This window comes from Crotalus tigris, unplaced genomic scaffold (assembly GCF_016545835.1).
Source record: "Crotalus tigris isolate CLP2741 ecotype Arizona unplaced genomic scaffold, ASM1654583v1 scf7180000017735.2152567, whole genome shotgun sequence".
NCBI lineage: Eukaryota > Metazoa > Chordata > Lepidosauria > Squamata > Viperidae > Crotalus > Crotalus tigris.
Window position 1 is genome coordinate 1,848,601 of NW_024096601.1, and position 23,442 is coordinate 1,872,042.

Below are 23,442 nucleotides of genomic sequence, written 5' to 3' on the forward strand. Positions count from 1 at the left end.
GGGCCGCGATGGGTCGGACACGACCTCGCAACTAACAACAACAACATACCTAGAACTTATAATGAAAAGAAGGACTAGGGGTGACATGATAGCAGTGTTGCAATATCTCAGGGGTTGCCACAAAGAAGAGGGAGTCAAGCTATTCTCCACAGCACCAGAGGGCAGGACAAGAAGCAACGGATGGAACTAATCAAGGAGAGAAGCAAGAACAAATTTCCTGACAGTTAGAATAATTAACCAGTGGAACAACCTGCCTCCAGAAGTTATGGGTGCGCCAATACTGGAATTTTTTAAAAACATATTGGCCACCATTTGTTTGAAATGGTATGGGTTTGCTGCCTGAGCAGGGGGTTGGACTAGATGACCTCCAAGATCCTTCCCAACTCTGTTATTCTGTATCTTGTAATATTATGTTTTACTTTGCTTACTCACAGGAGCTGAATTACCCCGTGGATCCTAGTGCTTTGCCACCTTTACGAAATCCGGATATTCTTGTTGGGGAAAATGATCTCACAGCCCTTAGTTATCTCCACGAACCGGCCGTTTTGCACAACCTTAGAGTTCGCTTTGTGGAGTCCAAGCTGATCTACACCTATAGCGGTAAACACTATGGGTCGATCCACGTTGCATTGATGTTTCTCAAGAAAGCACGATGCAGCTCATACTTCTGTACTATGTGTCATCCCCAGGGATAATTTTGGTCGCCATGAACCCTTACAAAGAGCTGCCAATTTACGGGGATGCCATCATTCATGCTTACAGTGGTCAAAATATGGGAGACATGGATCCCCATATCTTTGCGGTGGCGGAAGAGGCTTACAAGCAAATGGCGAGGTACGTTCTCATCATTGTCCTGGGATTAACTTTGGCAAAGGTTGGCACCTACCTGCCCCACCCTTTGAAGGATGTAGAAAGGGACTCTTAGAGTCAATAAGAGATTATGGAAGGAGGTGTAGGAGATGACTAGGCAGAACCCGAAGGCGGGGTCAAATATGTCATCAGTTTGGAATCCTTATTATGCAGTCACAAGTCCAGCCCCCTGTAATTTCCGTTGACTCTTATCTAGCATCAATTTGCCTTGACCGTTAGTAGTGTATAGGTAGCATATAGACAGCTAATCCTCAAGTTATGACTACAATTGAGCCCAACATTTATCTTGCTAAGTGAAACGTTTGTTAAGTGAGTTTTGCCCCATTTTACAACCTGACCACAATTGTTAACTGGGTCATTGCACTTGTGAATCTGGATTCCCCATTGACTTTGCTCGCCCAAAGGTTGCAAAATGTGATCACGTGACCCCCAGGACACTGCAACCATCCTAAATATGAACCTGTTGCCATGCCTCCGAATTCTGATCACATGTCTGTGGGGATGCTGCAATGTTTGTAATTGTGAGAAACAGTCATAAGTCACTTTTTTTTCAGTGCCATTGTAACTTTGAACGGTCACTAAATGAACTGTTGTAAATCAAGGACTACTTGCAATAATCTTTTAAGTGCTTTGAACTCAATTCCTATTCCTGGTTACTTGCACCTGATAGGAGATAAGGAAGGAATTAGTCTCTCATAGCCAAAAATCAGGAGTCTGATAGCACATTTTCAGATAATGAAATTTAGAAAAGTTAGAACTCCTTGCCTCCAGAAGCTGTGAATGCTGCAACACTGGAAGTTTTTAAGAAGAGACTGGACAGCCATTTGTCTGGAATGGTATAGGCTTTCCTGCCTGAGCAGGGGGTTGGACTAGATCAGGGGTAGGCAATCTTGGCTCATTTATGACTCGTGGACTTCAACTCCCCTGGACTAGATGACCTCCAAGGTCCTTTCCAACATTACTACTACTATTACTATTACTACTACTACTACTACTACTACTACTATTATTATTATTATTAAATTTGTTAAAAGACTCAAACTTTGGTTAGATGCAGCTCGCTTCATCAGGAGTGGACAGATTTTGTGCAAAAGAATTCATGGCAGACGTTGGACATCTCAAGTCCAAACAAGAACAAAATAATATCTTCAGCCTTTGAGGATTCTTTCTGGCAGATCTCAAAGGGACCGTTTGCAGAAATGAGGTTTTATCAGCATGATGGAGTGAGAGATTATGGCACTTAATTTCCAGCAGAAGATTTCAGGTCATCCCAGGCTAACACAATGAGCTTTTCACACATGACAGGTGTGAACTGAAAAAGTACATCTGTCTCACACATAACCTGTGTTTTCATAACCAGCCTGCCTTCTGGTCCTTTGTCCTTGTCTTACCCCAATTTAAATCTCATATCAATGTCGACTTCCAGCTTGAGAATCCAAATAAAAACTCCAGGTTCATTCATTTCTGAAAAACTTACTTTATTGAGTGCATGGCATGGTAATGTCAAAGCAAAACTAACTCTGAGGTTCTCAGATACCAGTTCATAGAATTAAACAATAATTTCTCCGGCCAAACACCCACCCTTCTCATGTAGTCCATGTAAAGAATTTCACTTTGTTATGGGAACCGTCTGCTTCCTCTCCACACCTGCTGCAGTGTCCTTGGAAGGGTTTCAGGCTCTCACCGTCTTCAGGGGAATCGTAGAGGTTTTGTTTCTCCATCTAACCCATTCTAAATCAACACCTCCTCTGCCTTATTCTAATGGCAAGTTGAAACAAAGAGGCACATAGCTGCCAAAGTTTAATGCCTAAAATTTGTGAGTAGAAAATAAAAACTACTAGACGCCTCCTGAGTCAGTAAAGTGATCAAGCAAGATTTTCATTTATTTTTTGGAGCAAAACCATTTTTTAGATTTATATCAGCCACGCTGAAATACCTTTGTATCATTATGATACCACCTTAGACCAACATTGGAATCTAATGTAAAAGAAACTTAATGCCATTTTAAGAGACGTATATTTTCTAATTTTCTTACTTTGATGATGATGGTGATGATGATTTTTCTCTAGGAACGACCGAAATCAATCGATTATTGTAAGCGGAGAATCGGGAGCAGGCAAAACAGTTTCTGCTCGATATGCCATGAGATATTTTGCGACAGTCAGCAAATCTAGCAGCAATACTAAAGTCGAGGATAAAGTGTTGGCGTGCAATCCGATAACAGAGGTAAATTTATTTTATTATTAGAATTTTATTTTATTATGATTACTTTGTAGGTAACTCAAGACGGTGAACATATTAATACTCATCCCTCCTCCGATTTTCCCAACAACAAACCTGTGAAGTGATTTGGGCTAAGAGAGATGGTGATTGGCCCAAATTCTCCCAGCCAGAACTAGAACTCACTGTCTCCTGGTGATTGGCCATCTAGCTGGCTTTGATGTCTAAGGCAGGACTAGAACTCACAGTCTCCTGGTGATTGGCCCAGATTCTCCCAGCCGGCTTTCATGCCTAAGGTGGAACTAGAACTCCCTGTCTCCTGGTGATTGGCCCAAAGTCACCTAGTTGGCTTTCATGTCTAAGGCGGGACTAGAACTCACAGTCTCCTGGTGATTGGCCCAGATTCTCCCAGCCAGTTTTTCATGCCTAAGGTGGAACTAGAACTCCCTGTCTCCTGGTGATTGGCCACCTAGCTGGCTTTGATGTCTAAGGCAGGACTAGAACTCACAGTCTCCTGGTGATTGGCCCAGATTCTCCCAGCCGGCTTTCATGCCTAAGGTGGAACTAAAACTCGCTGTCTCCTGGTAATTGGCCCAAAGTCACCCAGCTGACTTTCTTGCCTAAGATGGGACTAGAACTCGCCATCTTCTGGTGATTGGCTCAGATACCCAGTTGGCTTTCATGCCAAAGGCAGGACTAGAAATCACAATCTCCTGGTTTCTAAGCCAGCCCCTTAACCAATAGACCAGACTGGTTCCCGAAATGTTTCCTAACTGAATCATCTAATAGAAATAGCCACTTACCATCTAAAACGATTCTACCTTTTTTGCAGGCGATTGGAAATGCTAAAACTACTCGCAACGACAACAGCAGTCGCTTTGGAAAATACATGGAAATCAGTTTCGATAAGAAGTACCAGATCATTGGGGCAAATATGAGAACTTACCTGCTTGAGAAATCCAGAGTTGTTTTTCAGGTTAGTAAAAATTTGCAGTGAAATCAGTGCATTTCTACTAACTTGAGACACAGCAATTCTTCTTGCCTTCTACAGATTCTCTCCAGGTTTTAGTCTAGCTGCTCAGCTGCTCAGGAGCAATGTTGTTTCAGAGAGGAAGTTAAAAAACTTTTAAAATTAGAAGGGTTTTTTTTTAAAAAAAAAATGTTTCTTCACATAAACATATGTGTTTCTTCACATATTTATTTATATTCACTTTTAAAAAATTCAAAGGGTAAAAGACAAAACAAGGGTGAGAAGGATGGATGGATGGATGGATAGATAGATGAAGGGAGGGAGGGAGGGAAGGTGGAGTAGAGGGAGGGAGGGAGGTCAGTGTGCAAGAAATGAAAAAAGAGAAGGGAAGAAACCTATAAGACAGTGGTGGCGAACCTATGGCACGGGTGCCAGAGGCGGCACTCAGAGTCCCAGTCCTCTGGTGCGCCATCACCCCAGTCCTAGGCCTTCAGCTGGGTTTTATAAAATCTTTTCGCTTTAGGCCTCTGCCGCCGTGTGCAAAAAAAAAAGGTTCAATCAATCAGTCAATTTCAACTTCTCGTGGGAAAAAAAAAGATCTTGCAAAGTTGGAATTGATTGATTGAACTTTTTAGTCCCACCTAGTCTGCTGTTACCACCGCAGCCACGCCCACCCAATGGGCCACACCCACCCAATGGACCACACACACCCAATGGGCCACACACACCCGGCACCCGACGATGCATAAGTGGGTTTTGGGTTGCAGTTTGGGCACTCGGTCTCTAAAAGGTTCGCCATCACTGCTGTAAGAAATATAATGACATTTGACCTTCTTTTCCACAGATAGTTATAATTTTATAGTTCCTCCTTCCTCTTAGATAATATATAGGTCCCTTCAGCCCTTCATTTCATCTACATCTTTCTTAATCTTCCAATCCATAAATCAACATTTCATTTCTGTCAGCAAAAACATCTGAACTGTTTCTACTTTTATCTTTCTTTTCCTTTCATTTGCAGTCAGAAAATGAAAGAAATTACCACATATTCTATCAGCTGTGTGCATCGGCTCAGAGACGAGAATTTAAGCATCTTCAGCTAGGTATGTTACATATCACTTTACAGATTGATCTCTTTTATTGCTTTATTATAGCTGGGTGCATAATTTGCAGAGAGGGCTCCTTTTCCACAAAGGTTCAATTATTTCTCACTGTTAATCTCAAAAGTCTCATTTCACACATACACACCCTCAAATCTTTACAATACTTGGCTACCGACCCATCCCTAGGTGTCTGTTGTCTTCATAGTCAGCATATCTGGTGACGTGTTTGCTTTCCACCTGCAGCAAGTGCTGAAGAATTTAATTATACCAACATGGGTAGGAACATCGCCATTGAAGGAGTGAATGACCTGGCCGATATGAAAGAAACTCAAAAAACGTTCAGCCTGCTAGGTAAGATCATTCAAGTTGGCTGTTCAAGAAAAAAAAAACAACAGCAAAATTCTAATATTTATGAAATGCTGATGGGTTCTTTAGTTTCTGATAGCTTGGCAAAAATTTAGCCAGCTATCCAATGTACCCTTTTTATGTTGAAAAAAAAGGTAGAGGTTTCCCTATCTAGTCATGTCCGACTCTAGGGCACGTGCTCACATTTGTTTCTTGAGCGAGGGACACAGCCTTGTCAAAAGACAGTTTCTGTGGCCATGTGGCCAGCATGATTATACGCCAAAGGCTCACGAAACACTGTTATCTTCCCACTGAAGTGGTACCTATTTATCTACTTGCCTTTGATTGCTTTGAAACTGCTAGCTAGGCAGGAGCTGAAGCAAGGAATGGGAGCTCACCCCATTGCGTGGCGCTTGGGTCTCGAACACACGGGCTGTTAGCTTTCCAGGTGACAAGCTCAGCATCTTTAACCACTGAGCCATTGTGCCTCATCCTTTTTAGGAGTCACTGAACTTAGTGGGTATCCATCAAATCACAGTGTTAATGTAAAAATTAATTGTAATGTTACCATCAGGGTGGAAGATCTTTTTTGCTCATTTTTCGTTGCAGGCCTTAAGGAAGATTTCCAGATGGATGTTTTTAAAATACTCTCCGCTATTCTTCATTTAGGCAATGTGCAGATCTATGCTGCTGGCGATGAAAAGTCTTTTATTAATGTAAGATTTCCTGGCAGGATGTTTTAATGGACAGTGCAAGATTTTGATATGTTTTTTCCCCAAATTCCCTTAATCTTTGGCCTGTAGAAAGTATCTTGCTGGCTGGCGAATTCTGGGAGTTGAGGTCCACACATTTTAAAGTCGCCAAGGTTAAGAAAAAACTGCTCTAATGATTATTCTCCATCCCATAACAGATCTAGAGGAGGAAATTGAAAATTCTGCAGTTAAATTCTGCTGAGTTGGCCCTCAATTTCAGGATTGTGAAAACCTTGGGATATTCTAGGGATATACTTTAGTACAGTGCTTGTCCACCTTGGCAAGTTGAAGATGGGTGGACTTCAACTCCCAGAATTCCTCAGCCTGACTGGGACTTCAACTCCCAGAATTTTCCATGCTGACTGTGGAATTCTGGGAGTTGATGTCCACTCATCTTAAAATCAAACAAATACTGTTCTAGGAAGTAGAACTGGAAAAGTAGGAGTATCAAGTTACCCATTGTATGTTAAAAAAATGTATTGCATTTTGAAGCAGTAGCAGTTTTGGTGATTGCAATGCCCAGTGACAATAGATTTTTTCCTGCTGCAGGCGGACGACAAACATCTCACTATATTTTCTAAACTCCTGGGAGTCGCAAGTGATAAAATAGCTCAGTGGCTTTGTCACAGGAAAATTATTACTACCTCTGAAACCGTAGTAAAGCCAATGACGAAACTCCAAGCTGTAAACGCCCGGGATGCTTTGGCAAAGAAAATTTATTCTCATCTTTTTGATTTCATTGTGGAACAAATTAACAAGGCCTTGCAGTTTTCAGGCAAACAACATACCTTCATTGGTGTTCTGGACATTTATGGGTAAGGTGACCTATTTTTCAGAAATAACTCAGACTCTGTACTAAATCCTCTCTTGTGTGAGTAGACCCATACAGTCTAAAATATTTTTTTTCCAGTCTAAAAATTAAAACTTTCTACCATTTATTTCAGATTCGAAACTTTTGATTTGAATAGCTTTGAACAATTTTGCATCAACTATGCCAATGAAAAATTACAGCAACAATTTAACCTGGTATGGTCTTTTTTGTATGGATTTCCATCCATTTGGATTAAAATTTGTGCGGTGTTGATATTCCAGGAAAAAAAAATCAAGACTCTGTACAGAGTTGCTTGCATGTAAGCAAGTGCATGTAAAAGTACATCTTTTACATTCTGCATGTAAAACAGTTTCAGTGGCCATGATTATGGAAGTCTAAGCCAGGCATGCTTTAACTTGGTTAACCTTAATCTCAAATGTAATTCCATTGAAATGCTTATCTATATACAGCTTGATTATCCTGAGCTAGTGAGAAGTTGAACGCAAGCAACTAAGTAATCTTTTGTAACATGTTCTAAATAGGACAATCTTAAGAAGCCCCAATGAATATGGGCAAAGAGACCATGACTTTTCAGCCAAGTGTACTGAAGAGAGATGTACTGTAGATTCGTTTATTTTAGCCGAAGAGGAAAAAAAGTAAAATGTAATTTGGGAACTAGAATGGAATAGTGAGGTACATCAGTCAATAGCTGAATGAGGAGGATGTGGTCTTATGCAGAATGTAGCTCAGAGGAAGATGGAGATCATAAGTCTTAAAATCTGATATGTGTGAAAGTTGACAGTTGGGAGGATCATGAATTGAGAGGAACAAGGAGCCATTTCTTTGAGACTTGGAGCTGATAAGTAACATCTTTATATTATCTCCAGCCTTACATTCAATCAGGATATTAGATTGAATATTTCTATCATGATGTGTTGATGTTTAAACGTCTCTCCTCTTTTGACCCCCAAAAGGACTTCAGTATTGTTAAGCAACATTGAGTCTTGGTGTGGCTCATGAAACAAATGACTTTAATTGTGAGACGAAATTGTCAATATTTTTCAGCATGTCTTTAAACTAGAACAAGAAGAATACATGAAAGAAAATATCCCGTGGACGTTAATTGATTTTTATGACAATCAACCTGTCATCGATCTGATTGAAGCTAAAATGGGCATTCTAGAACTTTTAGACGAAGAGTGCCTGGTAGGTTTCAACGTTTTAATTTCACAAACCCAATCTAGCCTCCTATCCTTCCCCCCCCCCCTTAATTTTCTTAAATATCCTTGCAAAAGGCAGATTTGCAATTTGGCCATTTTTAATAGTTTCTTTAAGCTATTTATGTACATGCAATTTCCCATCACAGCAGGGTGCTAAATATACTTGAAAATGGCAACTCAAAGCCAGGAAAGGAGTCTCTTAAGCAGAGATGCAGAGATTTTGGCTAAGTTTTGGAGAATTTGCATCTGAGAGAAAAAAAAATGCCTTAGATGGGTGAATCAAGCCAGAATCAATTATTGTAGCGTGTGTTAACTGAGTTAACTGTTAACTGATTTTAGTAACTGGCTAAGCCTGATCACTTCAGGATGAGGATAGTGAAATATAGCAACAACAGATGTTCCTCCCCGTGGGAAGCTATCAACAAGTTATTTTTGGATATTGCATTAAATAGCCATACCTTGTTTGTTAAGTGGTGGCTCAGCCATTTGGTTAACCAGGATGCAAAATGTCTGGGCTTATCAGAAGTCTGAATCCATCATGAGAGAAGGATAGGGGTTCTCCAGGTTGCAACCCGTCTTGCATTATAGAACAAGAAGGCCAATATTGTTGCATAGAAAAAGTAGAGGAAACTTTGTATAGAATAGAATAGAATAGAATAGAATAGAATAGAATAGAATAGAATAGAATAGAATAGAATAGAATAGAATAGAATAGAAGCTGGAAGGGACCTTGGAGTCTTCTAGTCCAGCCCCTGCTCAAATAGGAGAACCTATACCATCTCGGACAGGTTGTACAAAAGAATAGGGTTATTCAACCAATCAACCAAACCTTTTGCTAATTTAATAAGTATTTTCTTTATCACTTTTCATTTTAAATATGCCATTTTTGCTCTTTTTTTTTTCCAAAACAGCTACCTCAAGGAACGGATGAAAATTGGCTCCAAAAGCTATATAATAATTTTATAAACAAGAACCCTCTCTTTGAAAAGCCAAGAATGTCAAATACTTCTTTTATCATCCAGCACTTTGCAGACAAGGTAAGTTGTTCCATCGGGAAAGAAACAACACCCTTCTATTTCCTAGAATAAAACTTCGGCCTTTGTCATGATTTATTCACCTATGTGGAATTAATAATGTATCTCCTATCCAAAAAAAAAAATGATGCTGTTTCTATAAACATGGACATGATTTAAAAGGAGTGAGCGATATCAGCTTCAGAAACAATTTTGCCAAATAAGTCATTTTGATTTCTGTAGAAGCTTCTTATTTTAATCCAAATATGCCATGGATAATTCTTAAAACCACAGATCAAATGCTTTATTTGCGAATTAAATAAGACCTTTATAGATTTTCTTCCTTCTGAAAGTCATGATGATATCTGCTTACAAAGAATTATCTGTGGTCCCTTGGTGATCCCACTGTTGTGTGATCTGGTGGGATCCAGCCAACTCGCTGATAAAGAAACTTAAATCTAAAAATTACCAATATGCCCCTTGGCTGCTTCTCTGATCTATCTTGGGAATGGATGCAATGCATTTCCTTTTTATACTTCATTGTTATAATGGAATGGAATGGAATGGAATGGAGCGGAGCGGAGCAGAACAGAACAGAACAGAACAGAATAGAATAGAATAGGAAGGGACCTTGGAGGTCTTCTAGTCCAGCCTCCTGCTCAAGCGGAGAACCTATCCCATCTTAGACAGGTGACTGTCCAGTCTCTTCTTAAAAATCTCCAGTGATGGAGTGCCCACGATTTCTGGTGGCAAGCTGTTCCACTGGTTGATTGCCCTCACTGTCAGGAAGTTTCTCCTTAGTTCCAGGTTGCTTCTCTCTTTGATCAGTTTCCAACCATTGTTTCTTATCCTTCCATCTGGTGCTTTGGTGAACAACTTGGCTTGTGGCAGCCCCTATAATTGATATTGTTCCATAATCTTCCTTAAACAGGTAGAATATAAAAGTGAAGGATTTCTGGAAAAAAACCGGGACACTGTATATGAAGTACTGATTGACATCTTGAGAAACAGTAAGGTAAATACATTATTCTATGATTCCATAGTACTTTAGCTATTTATAGCTGTGGTAAGCACAACCTTGCAAGATGTATAGGAGTTATCAAAGCTAAACTCTGGCCTTTTTGGATGCATTTGGCAATATGTGGTCAGAACTGAATGTGTTGATCTGGTCTGGTCATTATGAGCAGAAAGTTCACTCCACTAAGCCATGTGTTGGCCTTGCAAGGTAGACCCAGACAGGAAAAATGTCCAGATGAGCTAATTCTACTTTATTGTAAGGTTGCACGAACAGAATCTTGCAAGTCTGAAAATACATTTCTTCCCCCATCCTCTTGAAGAGATACTAAAAAAAAAAGAGCCACAGCACAAAAATGGCAACTTTAAACGGGGATGGAATCCCAAACTGCCTCTCATGCTATCTAATTTCAATCTCTTTGTAGTTTCAGCTGTTTGCAAACTTCTTCCGGGATGTTTCAGTCCCTCTTTCCCCGTTCAACTCTGCAATCAAAGTTAAGTCTGCAAAAACAGTGATTGTGTCACCTAACAAACAGTTCCGTGCAACTGTTGGAAGTAAGGTATTTTTCTTTTAGATTCCTCCTGAGATGAGAAACCTAATTTGATGCATTCATTTGTTTCTATTACTTTTATGTTCTACTTCACGTCCCCCCCCCTCCCCAAAAGAGTCGAACCAGCCTAAATGCCTTTCCTGTTCTATTTTATTTTCAGAGCATTTCTGAAAGGTAGATGACATTGAGGAACAGTGCTCTCTGAGCCCGGTGGTTTTCTTGCAGACATTTTTTTTTAAAAAAATATATTTTATTAGATTTTATATGGGTAGGGAAAGGGTAGGATCGGTGTGGGTACAGGAAAATAGGGATAAAAGGGACAGGGTGTAGATAAATACAGTAAATACGTAATTCAGCGAACAAGCTGTCGTCCAGGTCTTCATATTAAGTATAATTGTTTATATATTACTAGACAGTTATGAGAATAAATCAGTATAGTTACAACTGACATTTGATAAAACATTGATATTCCTTTAAATAATTAGCATAGTTGGTAGCATAACAACTATTTCCAATCATCAGCCTTAATACTTAATATAATAAAACTCTAAAATCTCTTCTTATTCTAACGTGTTTCAACCCACTGATAAAATTTTCCCCAAGTTTTATAAAAGATTGAGTCTTCTTTCTCCTTCATCTCTAACGTTAATCTGTCCATTTCTGCACAATCTAGGATTTTCAAAATTATAATCTGGTCTGATGGTAGATTTTCATTTTTCCAAAATTGGGCAAATACTATTGTTGCAGCTGTTAATACATGTAATATTAAATAATCATTTTCTTTGCCTTAGTTAGGTCTTAATATTCCTAACAGAAACAGTTCCAGTTTAAATTCTATCTTCTTGCAGACATTTCATTACCCAATTAGAACACCCAGATAATCAGAGATTAGCACCAAGATGAATACTAGACCAACAATTAAGAAGTAAACAATATCCCAATATTAAGGCATTGATGGTGTTGCCTAATTGGGTCATGAAACGTCTGCAACAAAACCACCAGGCTCAGAGAACAACAAAGCCCCCACAAGAGCTACAAATATTCTCTTTTATCGTTAACAATGGCTGAGTTTACACATTGCACAAAATGTAGACTGTGATTTATTTTTTTATTCTGCTTACCGTGCGAATCCAGCTGTTATAGTTTGGTGCAGAAAATTTTGATTTTCTTTGTCATTGGCAGTGCTGACTGATACTGATGAATTCTGAATTCCAGGAAGGGGGGGCAGATTTAGGATTATGTGCAGATCACAGTAGCTTATTCAACAATCCTAGCTAAATCGTCCTGGTTTAATGTATTAGTGTAGCTTTTGACTGCCCTGGTGTCACCTAGTGAACGTCATGATTGAACGGGGGTTTGTTCTTTGCCTAAGAATAATGAAAACCATGTTGTGGCCCAACAAGGTTTATTCCTGAGTGGGTAACACAAGGAATTATAAAGTCTCGTGCCTAATAGCCGTTGTAGCCTTTCCCTCCGTGAATGTCTGGTCCTTGTTTAAATTAGATCCCATCTCTCTCTCTTTTAATGAACAGTTTGACCTGTCTTGCTTGCATTTGGACGTGTTCATTTTCTATGGATCATTACTGTAAATAGCAGATCCACGGATCATTAAAGAGAAAGAAAAACCTTGGCAGCTTGAGGATGTGTGGACTTCAATTCCCAGAATTCCAGCTGGCTAGGGAATTCTGGGAGTCAAGTCCACAAGGCTGAGAAACACTGGGATAAAAAACTGCATGCAGGATGCCTTGTTTTTTGGATCTATGTTTTTACTTGCCTTGAACAAACTTAGGCTGGAAAGGAATCTGTAACTCAACTGGAGGGTTGAGTAAAGAGGAGCGGAAAGTGGGAGGGGACTAAAAGAGAAATGGAAGAAGGAGCCCCCCAAACCCCCATCCATCTGGATCATTGTGTTTCTATAAACTCACTTGTTTTGACAATACGGGCTATCATTAGAATGAAGTTGGTAACAGATGGCTTAGCTTCCACTCATAAATTAGCAGGAAATTTGTTTCTTGATTCTAAAAGTTCAAGCAGCCATTTTTATATTTTTTTATATTTCAGTTTCGCAGTTCCTTATACTTATTAATGGAGACTCTTAATGCCACCACACCACATTATGTCCGGTGCATAAAGCCAAATGATGAAAAATTAGCATTTGAGTAAGTATGAAAGAAAACAGTACTAGTTGTTTACGTGCCTGTTCTTAGGAAAATTCCTATAGAATACAATTCGTATTTAGAATAATATGAGATGAAAGTTTGTTTTATAAATGAGATGGCTGACTCCAGAGTTGAGAAGCACAGAGCAGAAGGTACATTAAAGAACAGAAGGGCTGGGGAAAAAAAAAACATCAACATTAAATTATGAGGAAAAAAAATTGTACCTTCATGTTGATAGAAATAATCAACTGCAGCTTATTTTTAATGTACATAAAGATGCCTATCTGGCTTTTAACTAAGTATGATTTTAGTGCAACTGTGCTAAGGATCCAGAAAATATTGACGAGGTCTTGTCAGCAAGCCCAGCTGTGTGATGCTATCCACTGTGAGCTATCATCTCATCCTCTCTGGCTCTCAACTTCCAAAGAGGAGTACCTGGAATGTAAAAACAGCATATTCCTCCTTCACAAGAAAATAATTTATTTTACCATGGTATTCGCAGTCAACTATTTGCCCCCTAGTTTGACCCTTATTAAAACCATTGAATGTGATATGCAGCTTATAAAAGGACAGGACACATTTGTTCTCTGACTGGGCAAAAATCAGTTCTTGTTTTCTTCTTCTTTAGATTTGACTCCAAAAGGGTGGTCCAGCAGTTACGAGCATGTGGGGTGTTAGAAACCATTCGTATTAGCTCTCAGAGTTATCCATCAAGGTACGGAGTGCTCTCTCTACTGCAGGGGTAGGCAACCTTGGCTCTTTTATGACTCTTGGACTTCAACTCTCAGAATTCTGGGAGTTGAAGTCCATGAGTCATAAAAGAGCCAAGGTTGCCTACCCCTGCTCTAGTGCTTCAAAGGTTGACTTCTTATCTGTTTGATTGACCAATTCCACTGTTCTTCTCCTTGGACAGATGGACGTATCTTGAGTTCTACAGTCGTTACAGCATTCTCATGTCTCAAAGTGAACTTTCTCTAACGGACAAGAAACAAATTTGCAAGATGGTTTTGCAGCGGCTAATCCAGGTCAGGAGTTCTGTAACCATCCCTAGTCGCAGAGGGCCGAAGGGATGGCCACGAGACACTGTCAATGGCCATTCAGGCTGACAAACTCCTAAAATGTGACTATATGATCACGGAGGTTGTGTGTGTGTGTGTTCGACGTAATCTGGAAAACAGGTCGTAAATAGTTTTTAAGGGGAATCCATCGTAAGTTTGATTGGTTGCAAGTCAAGAACTGCTTGTATAGACACCCATCAACTCTGATTTCTTTTTCTATTTTTTCCTCAGGATCCAAGTCAATATCAGTTTGGCAGGACAAAGATTTTTTTCAGAGCGGGACAGGTCGCCTACCTGGAAAAAGTGCGTTCAGATCGGCTGAGGCAAGCATGCATTATGGTTCAGAAGAACATCCGAGGCTGGCTTCAAAGGAAGAAATTCCTGCGCATCAGACAAGCTGCAGTCATCATACAACAATATTTCCGGGGACAGCGGACCGTACGGTATTTACAAGAAACAATCGAGCTGGTCCTTCATTGATTAATGGGCAACTTCTCAGCAGACATATTTGTAGCAAAATAAACCATTGACTGGTTAGACCGGGGTCCCCAAACTTGGCCACTGTAAGACTTGTGGACTTCAACTCCCAGAATTCCCCAGCCAGCCATGCTTTCGTACAGTCCACAAGTCTTAAAGTGGCCAAGTTTGCAGATCTACGGGTTAGACACATGAGATAGATCAGTGGTGGCGAACCTATGGCACGGGTGCCAGAGGCAGCACTCAGAACCCTCTCTGTGGGCACATGCACCGTCGCCCCAGTCCTAGGCCCTCAGCTGGGTTTTATAAACCCTTTTCGCTTTAGGCCTCCGCTGCCGTGTGCAAAAAAAAAAAGGTTCAATCAATCAGTCAAGTTCAACTTCTTGTGGGGAAAAAAAAATCTTGCAAAGTTAGAATTGATTGATTGAACTTTTTAGTCCCACCCAGTCGGCTGTTACCACCGCAGCCATGCCCACCTAATGGGCCACACCCAGCCAATGGGCCACACCCACCCGGCACCCAACGATGCATAAGTGGGTTTTGGGTTGCAGTTTGGGCACTTGGTCTCTAAAAGGTTCGCCATCACTGAGATAGATCCAAGCAGTAGTGGTTGGGTAGAAAGCACCTTCTTGAGAAGGTGTCTTCAAAGGGAGACTTTCACTACGAAACATCTGATTCCTTTTTTTTCTCCAGGAAAGCTATAACTGCCAGGGCCCTGAAGGAAACCTGGGCTGCCATAGTTATCCAGAAATACAGCCGAGGATATTTAGTGCGTAGACTTTGCCAGCTCATCCGTGTGGCTGCTTTGACGATCCAGGCCTTTGCACGAGGATTCCTAGCAAGGAAGAAATACAGGAAGGTAACATATCCTTGAAACAAAGCCCACCAAGAAGCCATCGTTGGTGTTTCATAGTTATTGTTCCGTAAGGACTGTGGATAAAGGGATTTCGCTTCACAGAAGCTATTTGCAATGCATTAACAATGTCCCGCAGACGCAAGATGAGAGCTCCTCATGCCAATCAACATCCTCTGATTAATTGGAATTCGAACATGTTGTAGAATAGTGTGTCCAGTTTTGGTCACCACGATATCAAAAAGATGTTGAGACTCTAGAAAAAGAGCAAAGAAGGGCAGCAAAGATGATTAGGGGACTGAAGGCTAAAACATACAATGAAGGGTTGCTGGAATTGGGTATGTCTAGTTCAGGGGTAGGCAACCTTGGCTCTTTTATGACTCGTGGACTTCAACTCCCAGAATTCCTGAGCCAGCTGGCTGAGGAATTCTAGGAGTTGAAGTCCAGAAGTCTTAAAGTTGCCAAGTTTGAAGACCTCTGCTCTATTCTGTTGGTACTCCGTGTCAGAAAGAAAGTGGCTTTCTAACACTTGCTATTGGTCAGTAGCCAACCCAAATGTTGTCTACTAGGTAAAGATACACATTTGGGCTATGCTGGCTCAGGAATTCTGGGAGTTGAAGTCCACGAGTCATAAAAGAGCCAAGGTTGCCTATCCCTGGTCTAGTTTAATGAAGAGAAGGACTAGGGGAGACATGAAAGCAGTGCTCCAATATCCCAGAGGGTGCCACAAAGAAGAGAGGGTCAGCCTCTTCTCCAAAGCACCTGAAGGCAGGACAAGAAGCAACGGATGGAAACTAATCAAGGAGAGAAGCAACTTAGAACTAAGGAGAAACTTCCTGACAGTTAGAATAATTAATTAGTGGAATGATGTGCCTCCAGAAGTTGTGGATGCTCCCAACAGTGGAGGTTTTTAAGAAGAGATTGGACAACCATTTGTCTGAAAGAATGTAGGGTTTCCTGCCTGAGCAAAAGGTTGGACTAGAAGACCTCCAAGGTCCCTTCCAACTGTCATTCTGTTATGTGTGATGTAAACTGTAGCTGAGCAAGCGATAAGTAAGAACATACCAATGTCCTCTTCATTTCCCATTGACTGCTATTGAAACTTATCATGGCCTTTGCCACCTGTGTTTAGGACTCTCCACGTTTTCCATACTGGTTACCTTTACCTACTCCCCTGGTTCCAATCTTTGCAGATGAATTTATTTACTATTTAAATAAATTAGTCAACTGTTCCCTGAACAGTTTTTAAATGATGAGGCGGGCTCTCAGTTTGCTCACCTGCTCTGCGAGGCAGAAGGCGGTTTCTAAATTTGATAAATAAACAAATGAAATTTTCTTACAAAGATGCTTGAAGAACAGAAAGCTTTAATCCTCCAGAAGTACGCCCGGGCATGGCTTGCAAGGCGCCGATTCCAGAGTATTCGCCGTTTCGTCCTGAACATCCAACTTTCGTACAGAGTCCAGCGGCTGCAGAAAAAACTGGAAGAGCAGGTAGCTAAGAGGTCCCACCTTTATTCAGTGACTTAGTGCATTTTTACTACCTTGCCTGAGGTGTGCTCTTATCCTGATTTTAGAATAAGGAAAACCATAGTTTGCTGGAAAAGCTGGCCACCCTTGCTTCAAATCACTCCAGTGATATAGAGACCATTCAAAAACTTCAACGGGACCTTGAAAAGTCAGCTGGGCAAAGAAAACTATCTGAAGAAACTGAGAAGAAGAACAGGATGGGCTATGAACAGGTGAGGCATACGAGGATAATCCTCGACTTACTTCATTCAGTGACCGTTCAAAGTTACTAAAAAAAAGTAAGTTATGACCGTTTTTCATACTTACGAACATTGCAGCCTCCTCATGGTCAGGTGATCAAGTTTCAGACACTTGGCAAATGGTTCACGTTTACGACGGTTGCAGCGTCACGCGATCCCCTCTTGCGACCTTCCAACAAGCAAAGTCGATGGAGGAAGCCGATTCATTTAACAACCATGTCACTAATTGAACAAGTGCAGAGATTCACTTAACAACAGAAGAAAGAAGGGTCATAAAAGGGCAACATTCACTTAGCACAGAAATTTTAGGCTCAATTGTGATCGTAAGTCAAGGACTACCTGTATAACAAAATACACAGCAAAAAAAAAATCAGTTTGTGAGCAATGTAATTCAGCCGTCCACAGATGGAAAATAAATGGCGTTCTTAAAAATACGAGTTTTCACAGATTTTTTTTTTTTCTTGCTTTACCTTCTCCTTCTAGAGGGTTTTGAAACTTGAAAACCACAACTTGGGGCTACAGGAAGAGAAGAAGAAGCTGGAAAAAGAACTTCAAACGAAAACAGAGGAAATGAAAGGTGTGATCGACTGTTATTCTAAGAAGTTGTTGCTACTTTGGTTTTTTCAGACTAGCTTCACAATCGGCCATAATACAAAGCAGAATTTACCAACCAGAATATTGAACACAAACACAGTTTTGGCATTGTGTGATGAGAGAATCCAGTCAGTCGGTCTTGTAAGCTCTGGTTTATAGTTCTTATATTATGTGAATTAAGACTTAGGGCTTACACATCATGGTTAAGACAAACCATAGTTCACTAACCTAAAAATGTAATAGCCAGTAATAAAGGAACAAGAGATTTTTAAAAAAAGAATCAAAGGACATTCACGATACAAATGTTCTTACAACCATGCTTTAAAAAGTTTACTATTATCTTGGCATTTATCTGAACAAATGCCTTTGTCCATAGTTGACAGATATATAAGTTTTAAGTTTAGTATAACTAAAAGGCATCAACTTTAATGCTTTAATATTACATTCATTTTATGGTAAATACAGATCTGGCTTTTTAAAAAAATTGTAATTTTCTCTCTCAACCATTGTAGACTGCTATGTAAAATTACTTCAAGTAAAGTTAAACTTTCTAAGCTTTGCTTGATAATCTTTAAAAGTACATCTGACTGAATTTTAATGATTTTACTCTACGTAAAAAGCTTTTTTTAAAATGTACGTATTATCTTCCTTCAGATAAACTGGATAATTTGACGAAGCAGTTATTCTCTGATGTTCAAAGAGAGGAAAGGCAACGAATGTACGGAATTTAATTTCTTAATTCAAATTGCCATTTTCTTTGAGTGCTGTTTTTCTCATTTGCAAAGAAAGTGAATAATTTTAAAAGGAGTGAAAAGGTATTAATTTAAGTAGGGTGTATGAGCAGGAAGTATATATACTCAGTTCTAAAAATACGGGCTCAATCCTGAAAAAGTTAGCATGAGTCTCCAGTGGTGGGAAAGTTTGTTAAGAATAATTTGGGCTGCTTTCTACAAACTTTTTCCACAACTCTATTTAGAAAATAAATTTAGAAATTAAAAGTATTTAATAAGGCCTGCTATTATAGTTCCACATCTCCAGGGGGCGCAATCACAATACAACTTTCTTGATTTCTGGAATGAATTTATAATCTTGTGGAAAGACTAATTACCAAGATCTTAATAATCATATGAGCTTTGTCAATCTCATAGTGTTAGAATAAGGCAGCTCCTTAGATATTCAAAGGATCGTCATTTAAAGAGGCTGTTTTTTTTCTTTTTCTTTTCAAAGTTATTGGTATATATATCAATGTTTCTCAACTTTAGCAAATGTAAGATGCATGGGTTTTAATTCCCAGAATTCCTCAGCCAGCATGGAGTTGAAGTCCACACATCAAAGTTCCCAACATTCAGAAACATTTGATGCACATCTTCGGATTAAAATATGGGTGCTGAAAGAAAAGGAGTGAATGCTATACTTGTGTAATGTTGCTGGTTTATTGTTTCTGTTCTTTTATTATCTGTTTTTTTAAAAAATATCATACTTTTCATCTTGTTGTTATATTCCACAAACAAATATACAAGAGAGAAATTGCACATCTGTAACTGACTTCTGTCTTAGATGTGTAGAATCATGTTCCTAGAGAGAGATAAGGATGTCCTTCTGAATCTTTGTAGAATATTGGAGAAAAATTTCCAGAGCCAAAAACAAGATTATGAAGAAAAGATAAAATCCCTCAATGCAGAAATAATGCTTCTCAAAGAGGAAAACGCTCAGCTGCAAAATCTGATTCAAGGACTGCAACAAGCTCAAGAAGGCTTAAAAACAGAAATAGAGGAACTTTCAAACCAAATTAAGGTAGGATAAGAAATGAAATAGATGGATATTAATTTATGATTATTTCCTACTTTATTCAAATCCCCACTTTCATATGCTGTGCACTACTACGATATACTTATTAATATATTCATATGCTGCACATTTTATTCTTATTTTTACTACTCTAAATTACTGGCTGTGATTTCGTCTTTAGGATTATGGCTATTGTAGTATCTTCCCTTATTTGCTTCTCATTGAACAACGTCTTGTTCTATCAATGTTTAATCAACTCAGACAATCCCTGAATTGCGAAAAGAAATCGACTTTCTTCAGATTCAGAAACTGGATGCAGAGAAGCAACTACAATACCAGAAGCGTGAAATGAGAGGTAATTGGAAAACATCACTCATTCCCATAATTAAAATGTGCCGGCGAATGGATTTCATAGTCCAAGTGCTATAATTATATAGCCTTCTGTCTTGATCTCATCTGTGTACATTTATACAATGACTCTGGAAATATAGAGGCATTGTGCACAAAAAGGGAGAAATGAAAGGGTTGAAATTGAGAGAATTAATGGCCAAAAACTCCAAATCAGCGTTTCTGAAGACTGCTTCCTGACTCAATAAACTGAATTAGTGGGATATTCAATGCATTCAGTGTAACCACTTAATAAAGGATGTACTGGGAAAATATATAGGGCAGCTGTAGAAGATCATAGATGTTCTTAGTTACAGATCATAGATGTTCTTAGTTACAGCAGCTGTTTCCAATGTGATCTCTTCTTGACATGATGGGATTCCAACTCCCAGAATTCCTTAGATCAGTGTTTCTCAACCTTGGCTATTTTAAGATGTGTGGGCTTCAACTCCAAGGATCCCCCAGCCAGCATGGAATGAAAATGGGAGGCAATGATTATGGAGTCCAGAAATGCAATTCTAGTAGACCCTAATCATGTCTAAATTAACTTTAATCCTTGTCTTTTAAGCCAATGCCAATTACCCACAGAGTTCTTTGCAGATGCTCAAGGAGAGGCCATTCTATGGATGCCTTAATTTGGATTTTTTCACTGAGTAGAAAATTCAATTCTATGGCCTAAATCAGGGGTAGGCAACCTTGGCTCTTTTATGACTCGTGGACTTCAACTCCCAGAATTTCTGAGCCAGCCATGCTGAGGGGAAAAGGAGAGGTTTCCATGCTGAGCCATGCTGGCTCAGGAATTCTGGGAGTTGAAGTCTATGAGTCATAAAAGAGCCAAGGTTGCCTACCCCTGGCCTAAATAGCTCCTTCCAACCATATTGTTTCAATATATTATTTTCTGTCCTTGTTGCACATCAGGAGGAGGAACCTATGTGTTCCATCTATTGTTGATTTCAACTCTTACCAGAAACTAAATGAAGCTGATTTGTAGCTATCAAATGAAACTTGGATCAGTGAAACAGAACAATGGATCGCAAGCAAACCTGGAAATGTAGTCATTAAGACTATGTGGTTGTAGTAGAACGTCAACATGCACGGAACGTTTCTTTTCTTTTTTTAAATCTCCTTTAGAGAAGATGTCCGAGATTACCAAGCAACTCTTGGAAAGCTATGACTTTGCGGACGTGAGGAGCAGGTACTGATGCCTCTTTGTTGGGTGTTCCAGAATGCAGCAGCTTCCAATTTTGCTTCACAGATCTTTCACCCACTCAACCTCCCCTTCCCTTTCTGCCTCACAAACAGATTGTCTCCGGAAGACTTGCAACATCTGAATGAAGATGGTGAACTCTGGTTTGCCTATGAAGGCTTGAAAAAAGCCACACGGTGAGCTGTACTTTCACTGGTTTGGATGCAGCCCTGAGTCACATATTGGTGGGAGTAACAGAAGCACAACACTGAACATGAGTTTTCATGTAATGCGGCTGCCAAATGATGATATATATTGCTCCACAACTGCAACGTTGTGAACTTTAGTAGAGTGGGGGTACGCTCTTCGTGTTTAAAATTGATGTCTCCCTTAGCATTCAGTCGGAGCAGTAGCTCTGGAGAAACAAGGGTTTATTAATCCTCTGTCAGGTGAACTTCAACTCTTTGAAAACTTAGGTGATTTAATAAAATGTTTTGATCAGAAAAGGGGCTACCAGAATCCTCAAATCCATCCTCAATTTTAATTGTCAGTCTTGACTTATGACAATAGGCACTGAGCAGAAACTGTGTTTTTCCTTCTCTTGGGCTGAGTCATTGACACTTCACGCTGTATTTACAAGAACAGCAGTAGAAATCAGTCCATCTGTTTGAAACTTAAGCCTTAGATAACTTCGTTGTATATTTAGATCCGTAAAACTAGATCTTGGATACTTCTAGATTTTGGGGGAGATACGTGCAGTCTGGCTAGATAGTATTGGAGACAGATATCCACAATCTGCATCAGTCAGTCTCAAAGATTATGGAAAAGAAAAACCAGCATCTTGACTGTCCAAACGGTGGGCCAGTAGCTCTGTTCTATGGTTCTGTTTACCGCAAGGCTTAATTTAAAAGTTTTTATTTCAGCAGCTTACCTTTGACATGGTTTAAACCTACTCTGTTATCTCAGCTTTCTTTCTTTCTTTCTTTTTTTAATACTGGGTATTTGGTCTGCAAATACTAAGGATTTGATGTGGTGGACTAAATCTTAAACTCTCCTTGGCTAACTATGTCTCATGCAAGTAAACAGAGAAAAGAAATGCATTCCATTAGATGAAAAAACGTTTTCTGGGAAACCACCCTAATCATGTCTAAATTAACTTTAATCTTTTAACTTGTCTTTTAAGCCAGTGCCAATTACTCACAGAGTTGGTGGTCTCCTGTTCTTTGCAGATGCTCAAGGAGAGGCCATTCCGTGCATGCCTTAATTTGGATTTTTTTCACTGAGTAGGAAGTTCAGCTGCTTCCAACCTTATTGTTTCAATATACTATTTTGTGTCTTTGTGGCATATCAGGATGGGGAACCTATGGGCTTCCAGATGTTAAAATGACCAGTGGTAAAGAAATTTGGGTCTTCAAACTTGTGTAACTCTCCATATTTCCAGATGTAGAGGTTCCTCAACATCAGGGATCCCCAAAGTTGGCAACTTTAAGACTTGTGGACCTCAATTCCCAGAATTCCCCAGCCAGCCATGATGGACATTGAAATCCGCAAGTCTTAGTTTGGAGATCCTTGCTCAACATGGTAATAGTTTAATTACTGGGATTTCTCCAGCGTAGATCCAACTTTCTTGGCCCAAAACCATCTAAAACTAATGAAACTCCACCTTCTAGTAGCCTTGAAAGCTACCAGCTTAGTCTTTCTGGGTGACCAAATTGAAGATGGCTGAAGCTTACCTAACGAAAGAAGTGATCCAGTCTTCTGCACACAAGTTATGGAAGGGAATAAGCTTGAACTGGATGGTTTTCTTAAACAACGTCCCTTTTATTTAATAGGTAGTTGAAAGTTCAGCACAGATAAAGCAGAAAAGAAACAAGATAAAGAAAAAGAAAAGGGATTTACAAGCTACATAAAACTGAGTAAAAATGTTGCATCAACGTTACCTTAGTGCTGTGCATCAAATACAAATGATCCTAACCATTATTGGTGTCAAATCGGCAGTCAGTAATCAGCAAAGGTGCAATAAGAATCATGCCAGAGTTACAATTGGCCTAAGTTTCTATCTAATCTAAAAAGTTCTATCCTTGTTAACAGGTGTTTTTTTTTTTAACGGATTGGTGCCAAATACCATTTTTCTGGATTTCTTTTGCTGTTGGCGAAGACAAGCATTGCATTATTATGGCTATCCTGTTTCTTGTATGTCTAGTTTAATGAAGGGAAGGACGAGGGGGGACATGATAGGGCTGTTCCAATATCTCAAGGGGCTGCCCCAAAGAAGAGGGAGTCAAGCTATTATCCAAAGCACCTGAAG

General features: G+C 39.7%; 1 protein-coding gene across 3 annotated transcripts in view; it reads left to right on the plus strand.

Annotated features, from left to right (window-relative positions):
• The window catches only part of MYO5C (myosin VC), a 43,222-nt gene that overhangs the window by 3,788 nt on the left and 15,992 nt on the right, over window positions 1-23,442 (plus strand). For all 3 annotated transcript variants that reach the window (XR_005556266.1, XM_039339595.1, XM_039339596.1), the window contains 26 exons: window positions 435-600; window positions 690-834; window positions 2,940-3,096; window positions 3,923-4,066; window positions 5,079-5,160; window positions 5,404-5,511; window positions 6,115-6,221; window positions 6,807-7,072; window positions 7,202-7,283; window positions 8,134-8,274; window positions 9,200-9,325; window positions 10,233-10,316; window positions 10,741-10,875; window positions 12,928-13,025; window positions 13,654-13,740; window positions 13,939-14,050; window positions 14,315-14,526; window positions 15,254-15,419; window positions 16,758-16,904; window positions 16,988-17,152; window positions 17,663-17,756; window positions 18,428-18,491; window positions 19,387-19,567; window positions 19,823-19,916; window positions 21,080-21,143; window positions 21,251-21,331. Coding sequence is in view for 2 of the 3 variants with exons in the window: in XM_039339595.1 (XP_039195529.1) it covers window positions 435-600; window positions 690-834; window positions 2,940-3,096; window positions 3,923-4,066; window positions 5,079-5,160; window positions 5,404-5,511; window positions 6,115-6,221; window positions 6,807-7,072; window positions 7,202-7,283; window positions 8,134-8,274; window positions 9,200-9,325; window positions 10,233-10,316; window positions 10,741-10,875; window positions 12,928-13,025; window positions 13,654-13,740; window positions 13,939-14,050; window positions 14,315-14,526; window positions 15,254-15,419; window positions 16,758-16,904; window positions 16,988-17,152; window positions 17,663-17,756; window positions 18,428-18,491; window positions 19,387-19,567; window positions 19,823-19,916; window positions 21,080-21,143; window positions 21,251-21,331 (3,308 nt within the window). In the remaining variant the exon portion in view is untranslated. The remainder of the gene's footprint in view (window positions 1-434; window positions 601-689; window positions 835-2,939; window positions 3,097-3,922; window positions 4,067-5,078; window positions 5,161-5,403; window positions 5,512-6,114; window positions 6,222-6,806; window positions 7,073-7,201; window positions 7,284-8,133; window positions 8,275-9,199; window positions 9,326-10,232; window positions 10,317-10,740; window positions 10,876-12,927; window positions 13,026-13,653; window positions 13,741-13,938; window positions 14,051-14,314; window positions 14,527-15,253; window positions 15,420-16,757; window positions 16,905-16,987; window positions 17,153-17,662; window positions 17,757-18,427; window positions 18,492-19,386; window positions 19,568-19,822; window positions 19,917-21,079; window positions 21,144-21,250; window positions 21,332-23,442) is intronic.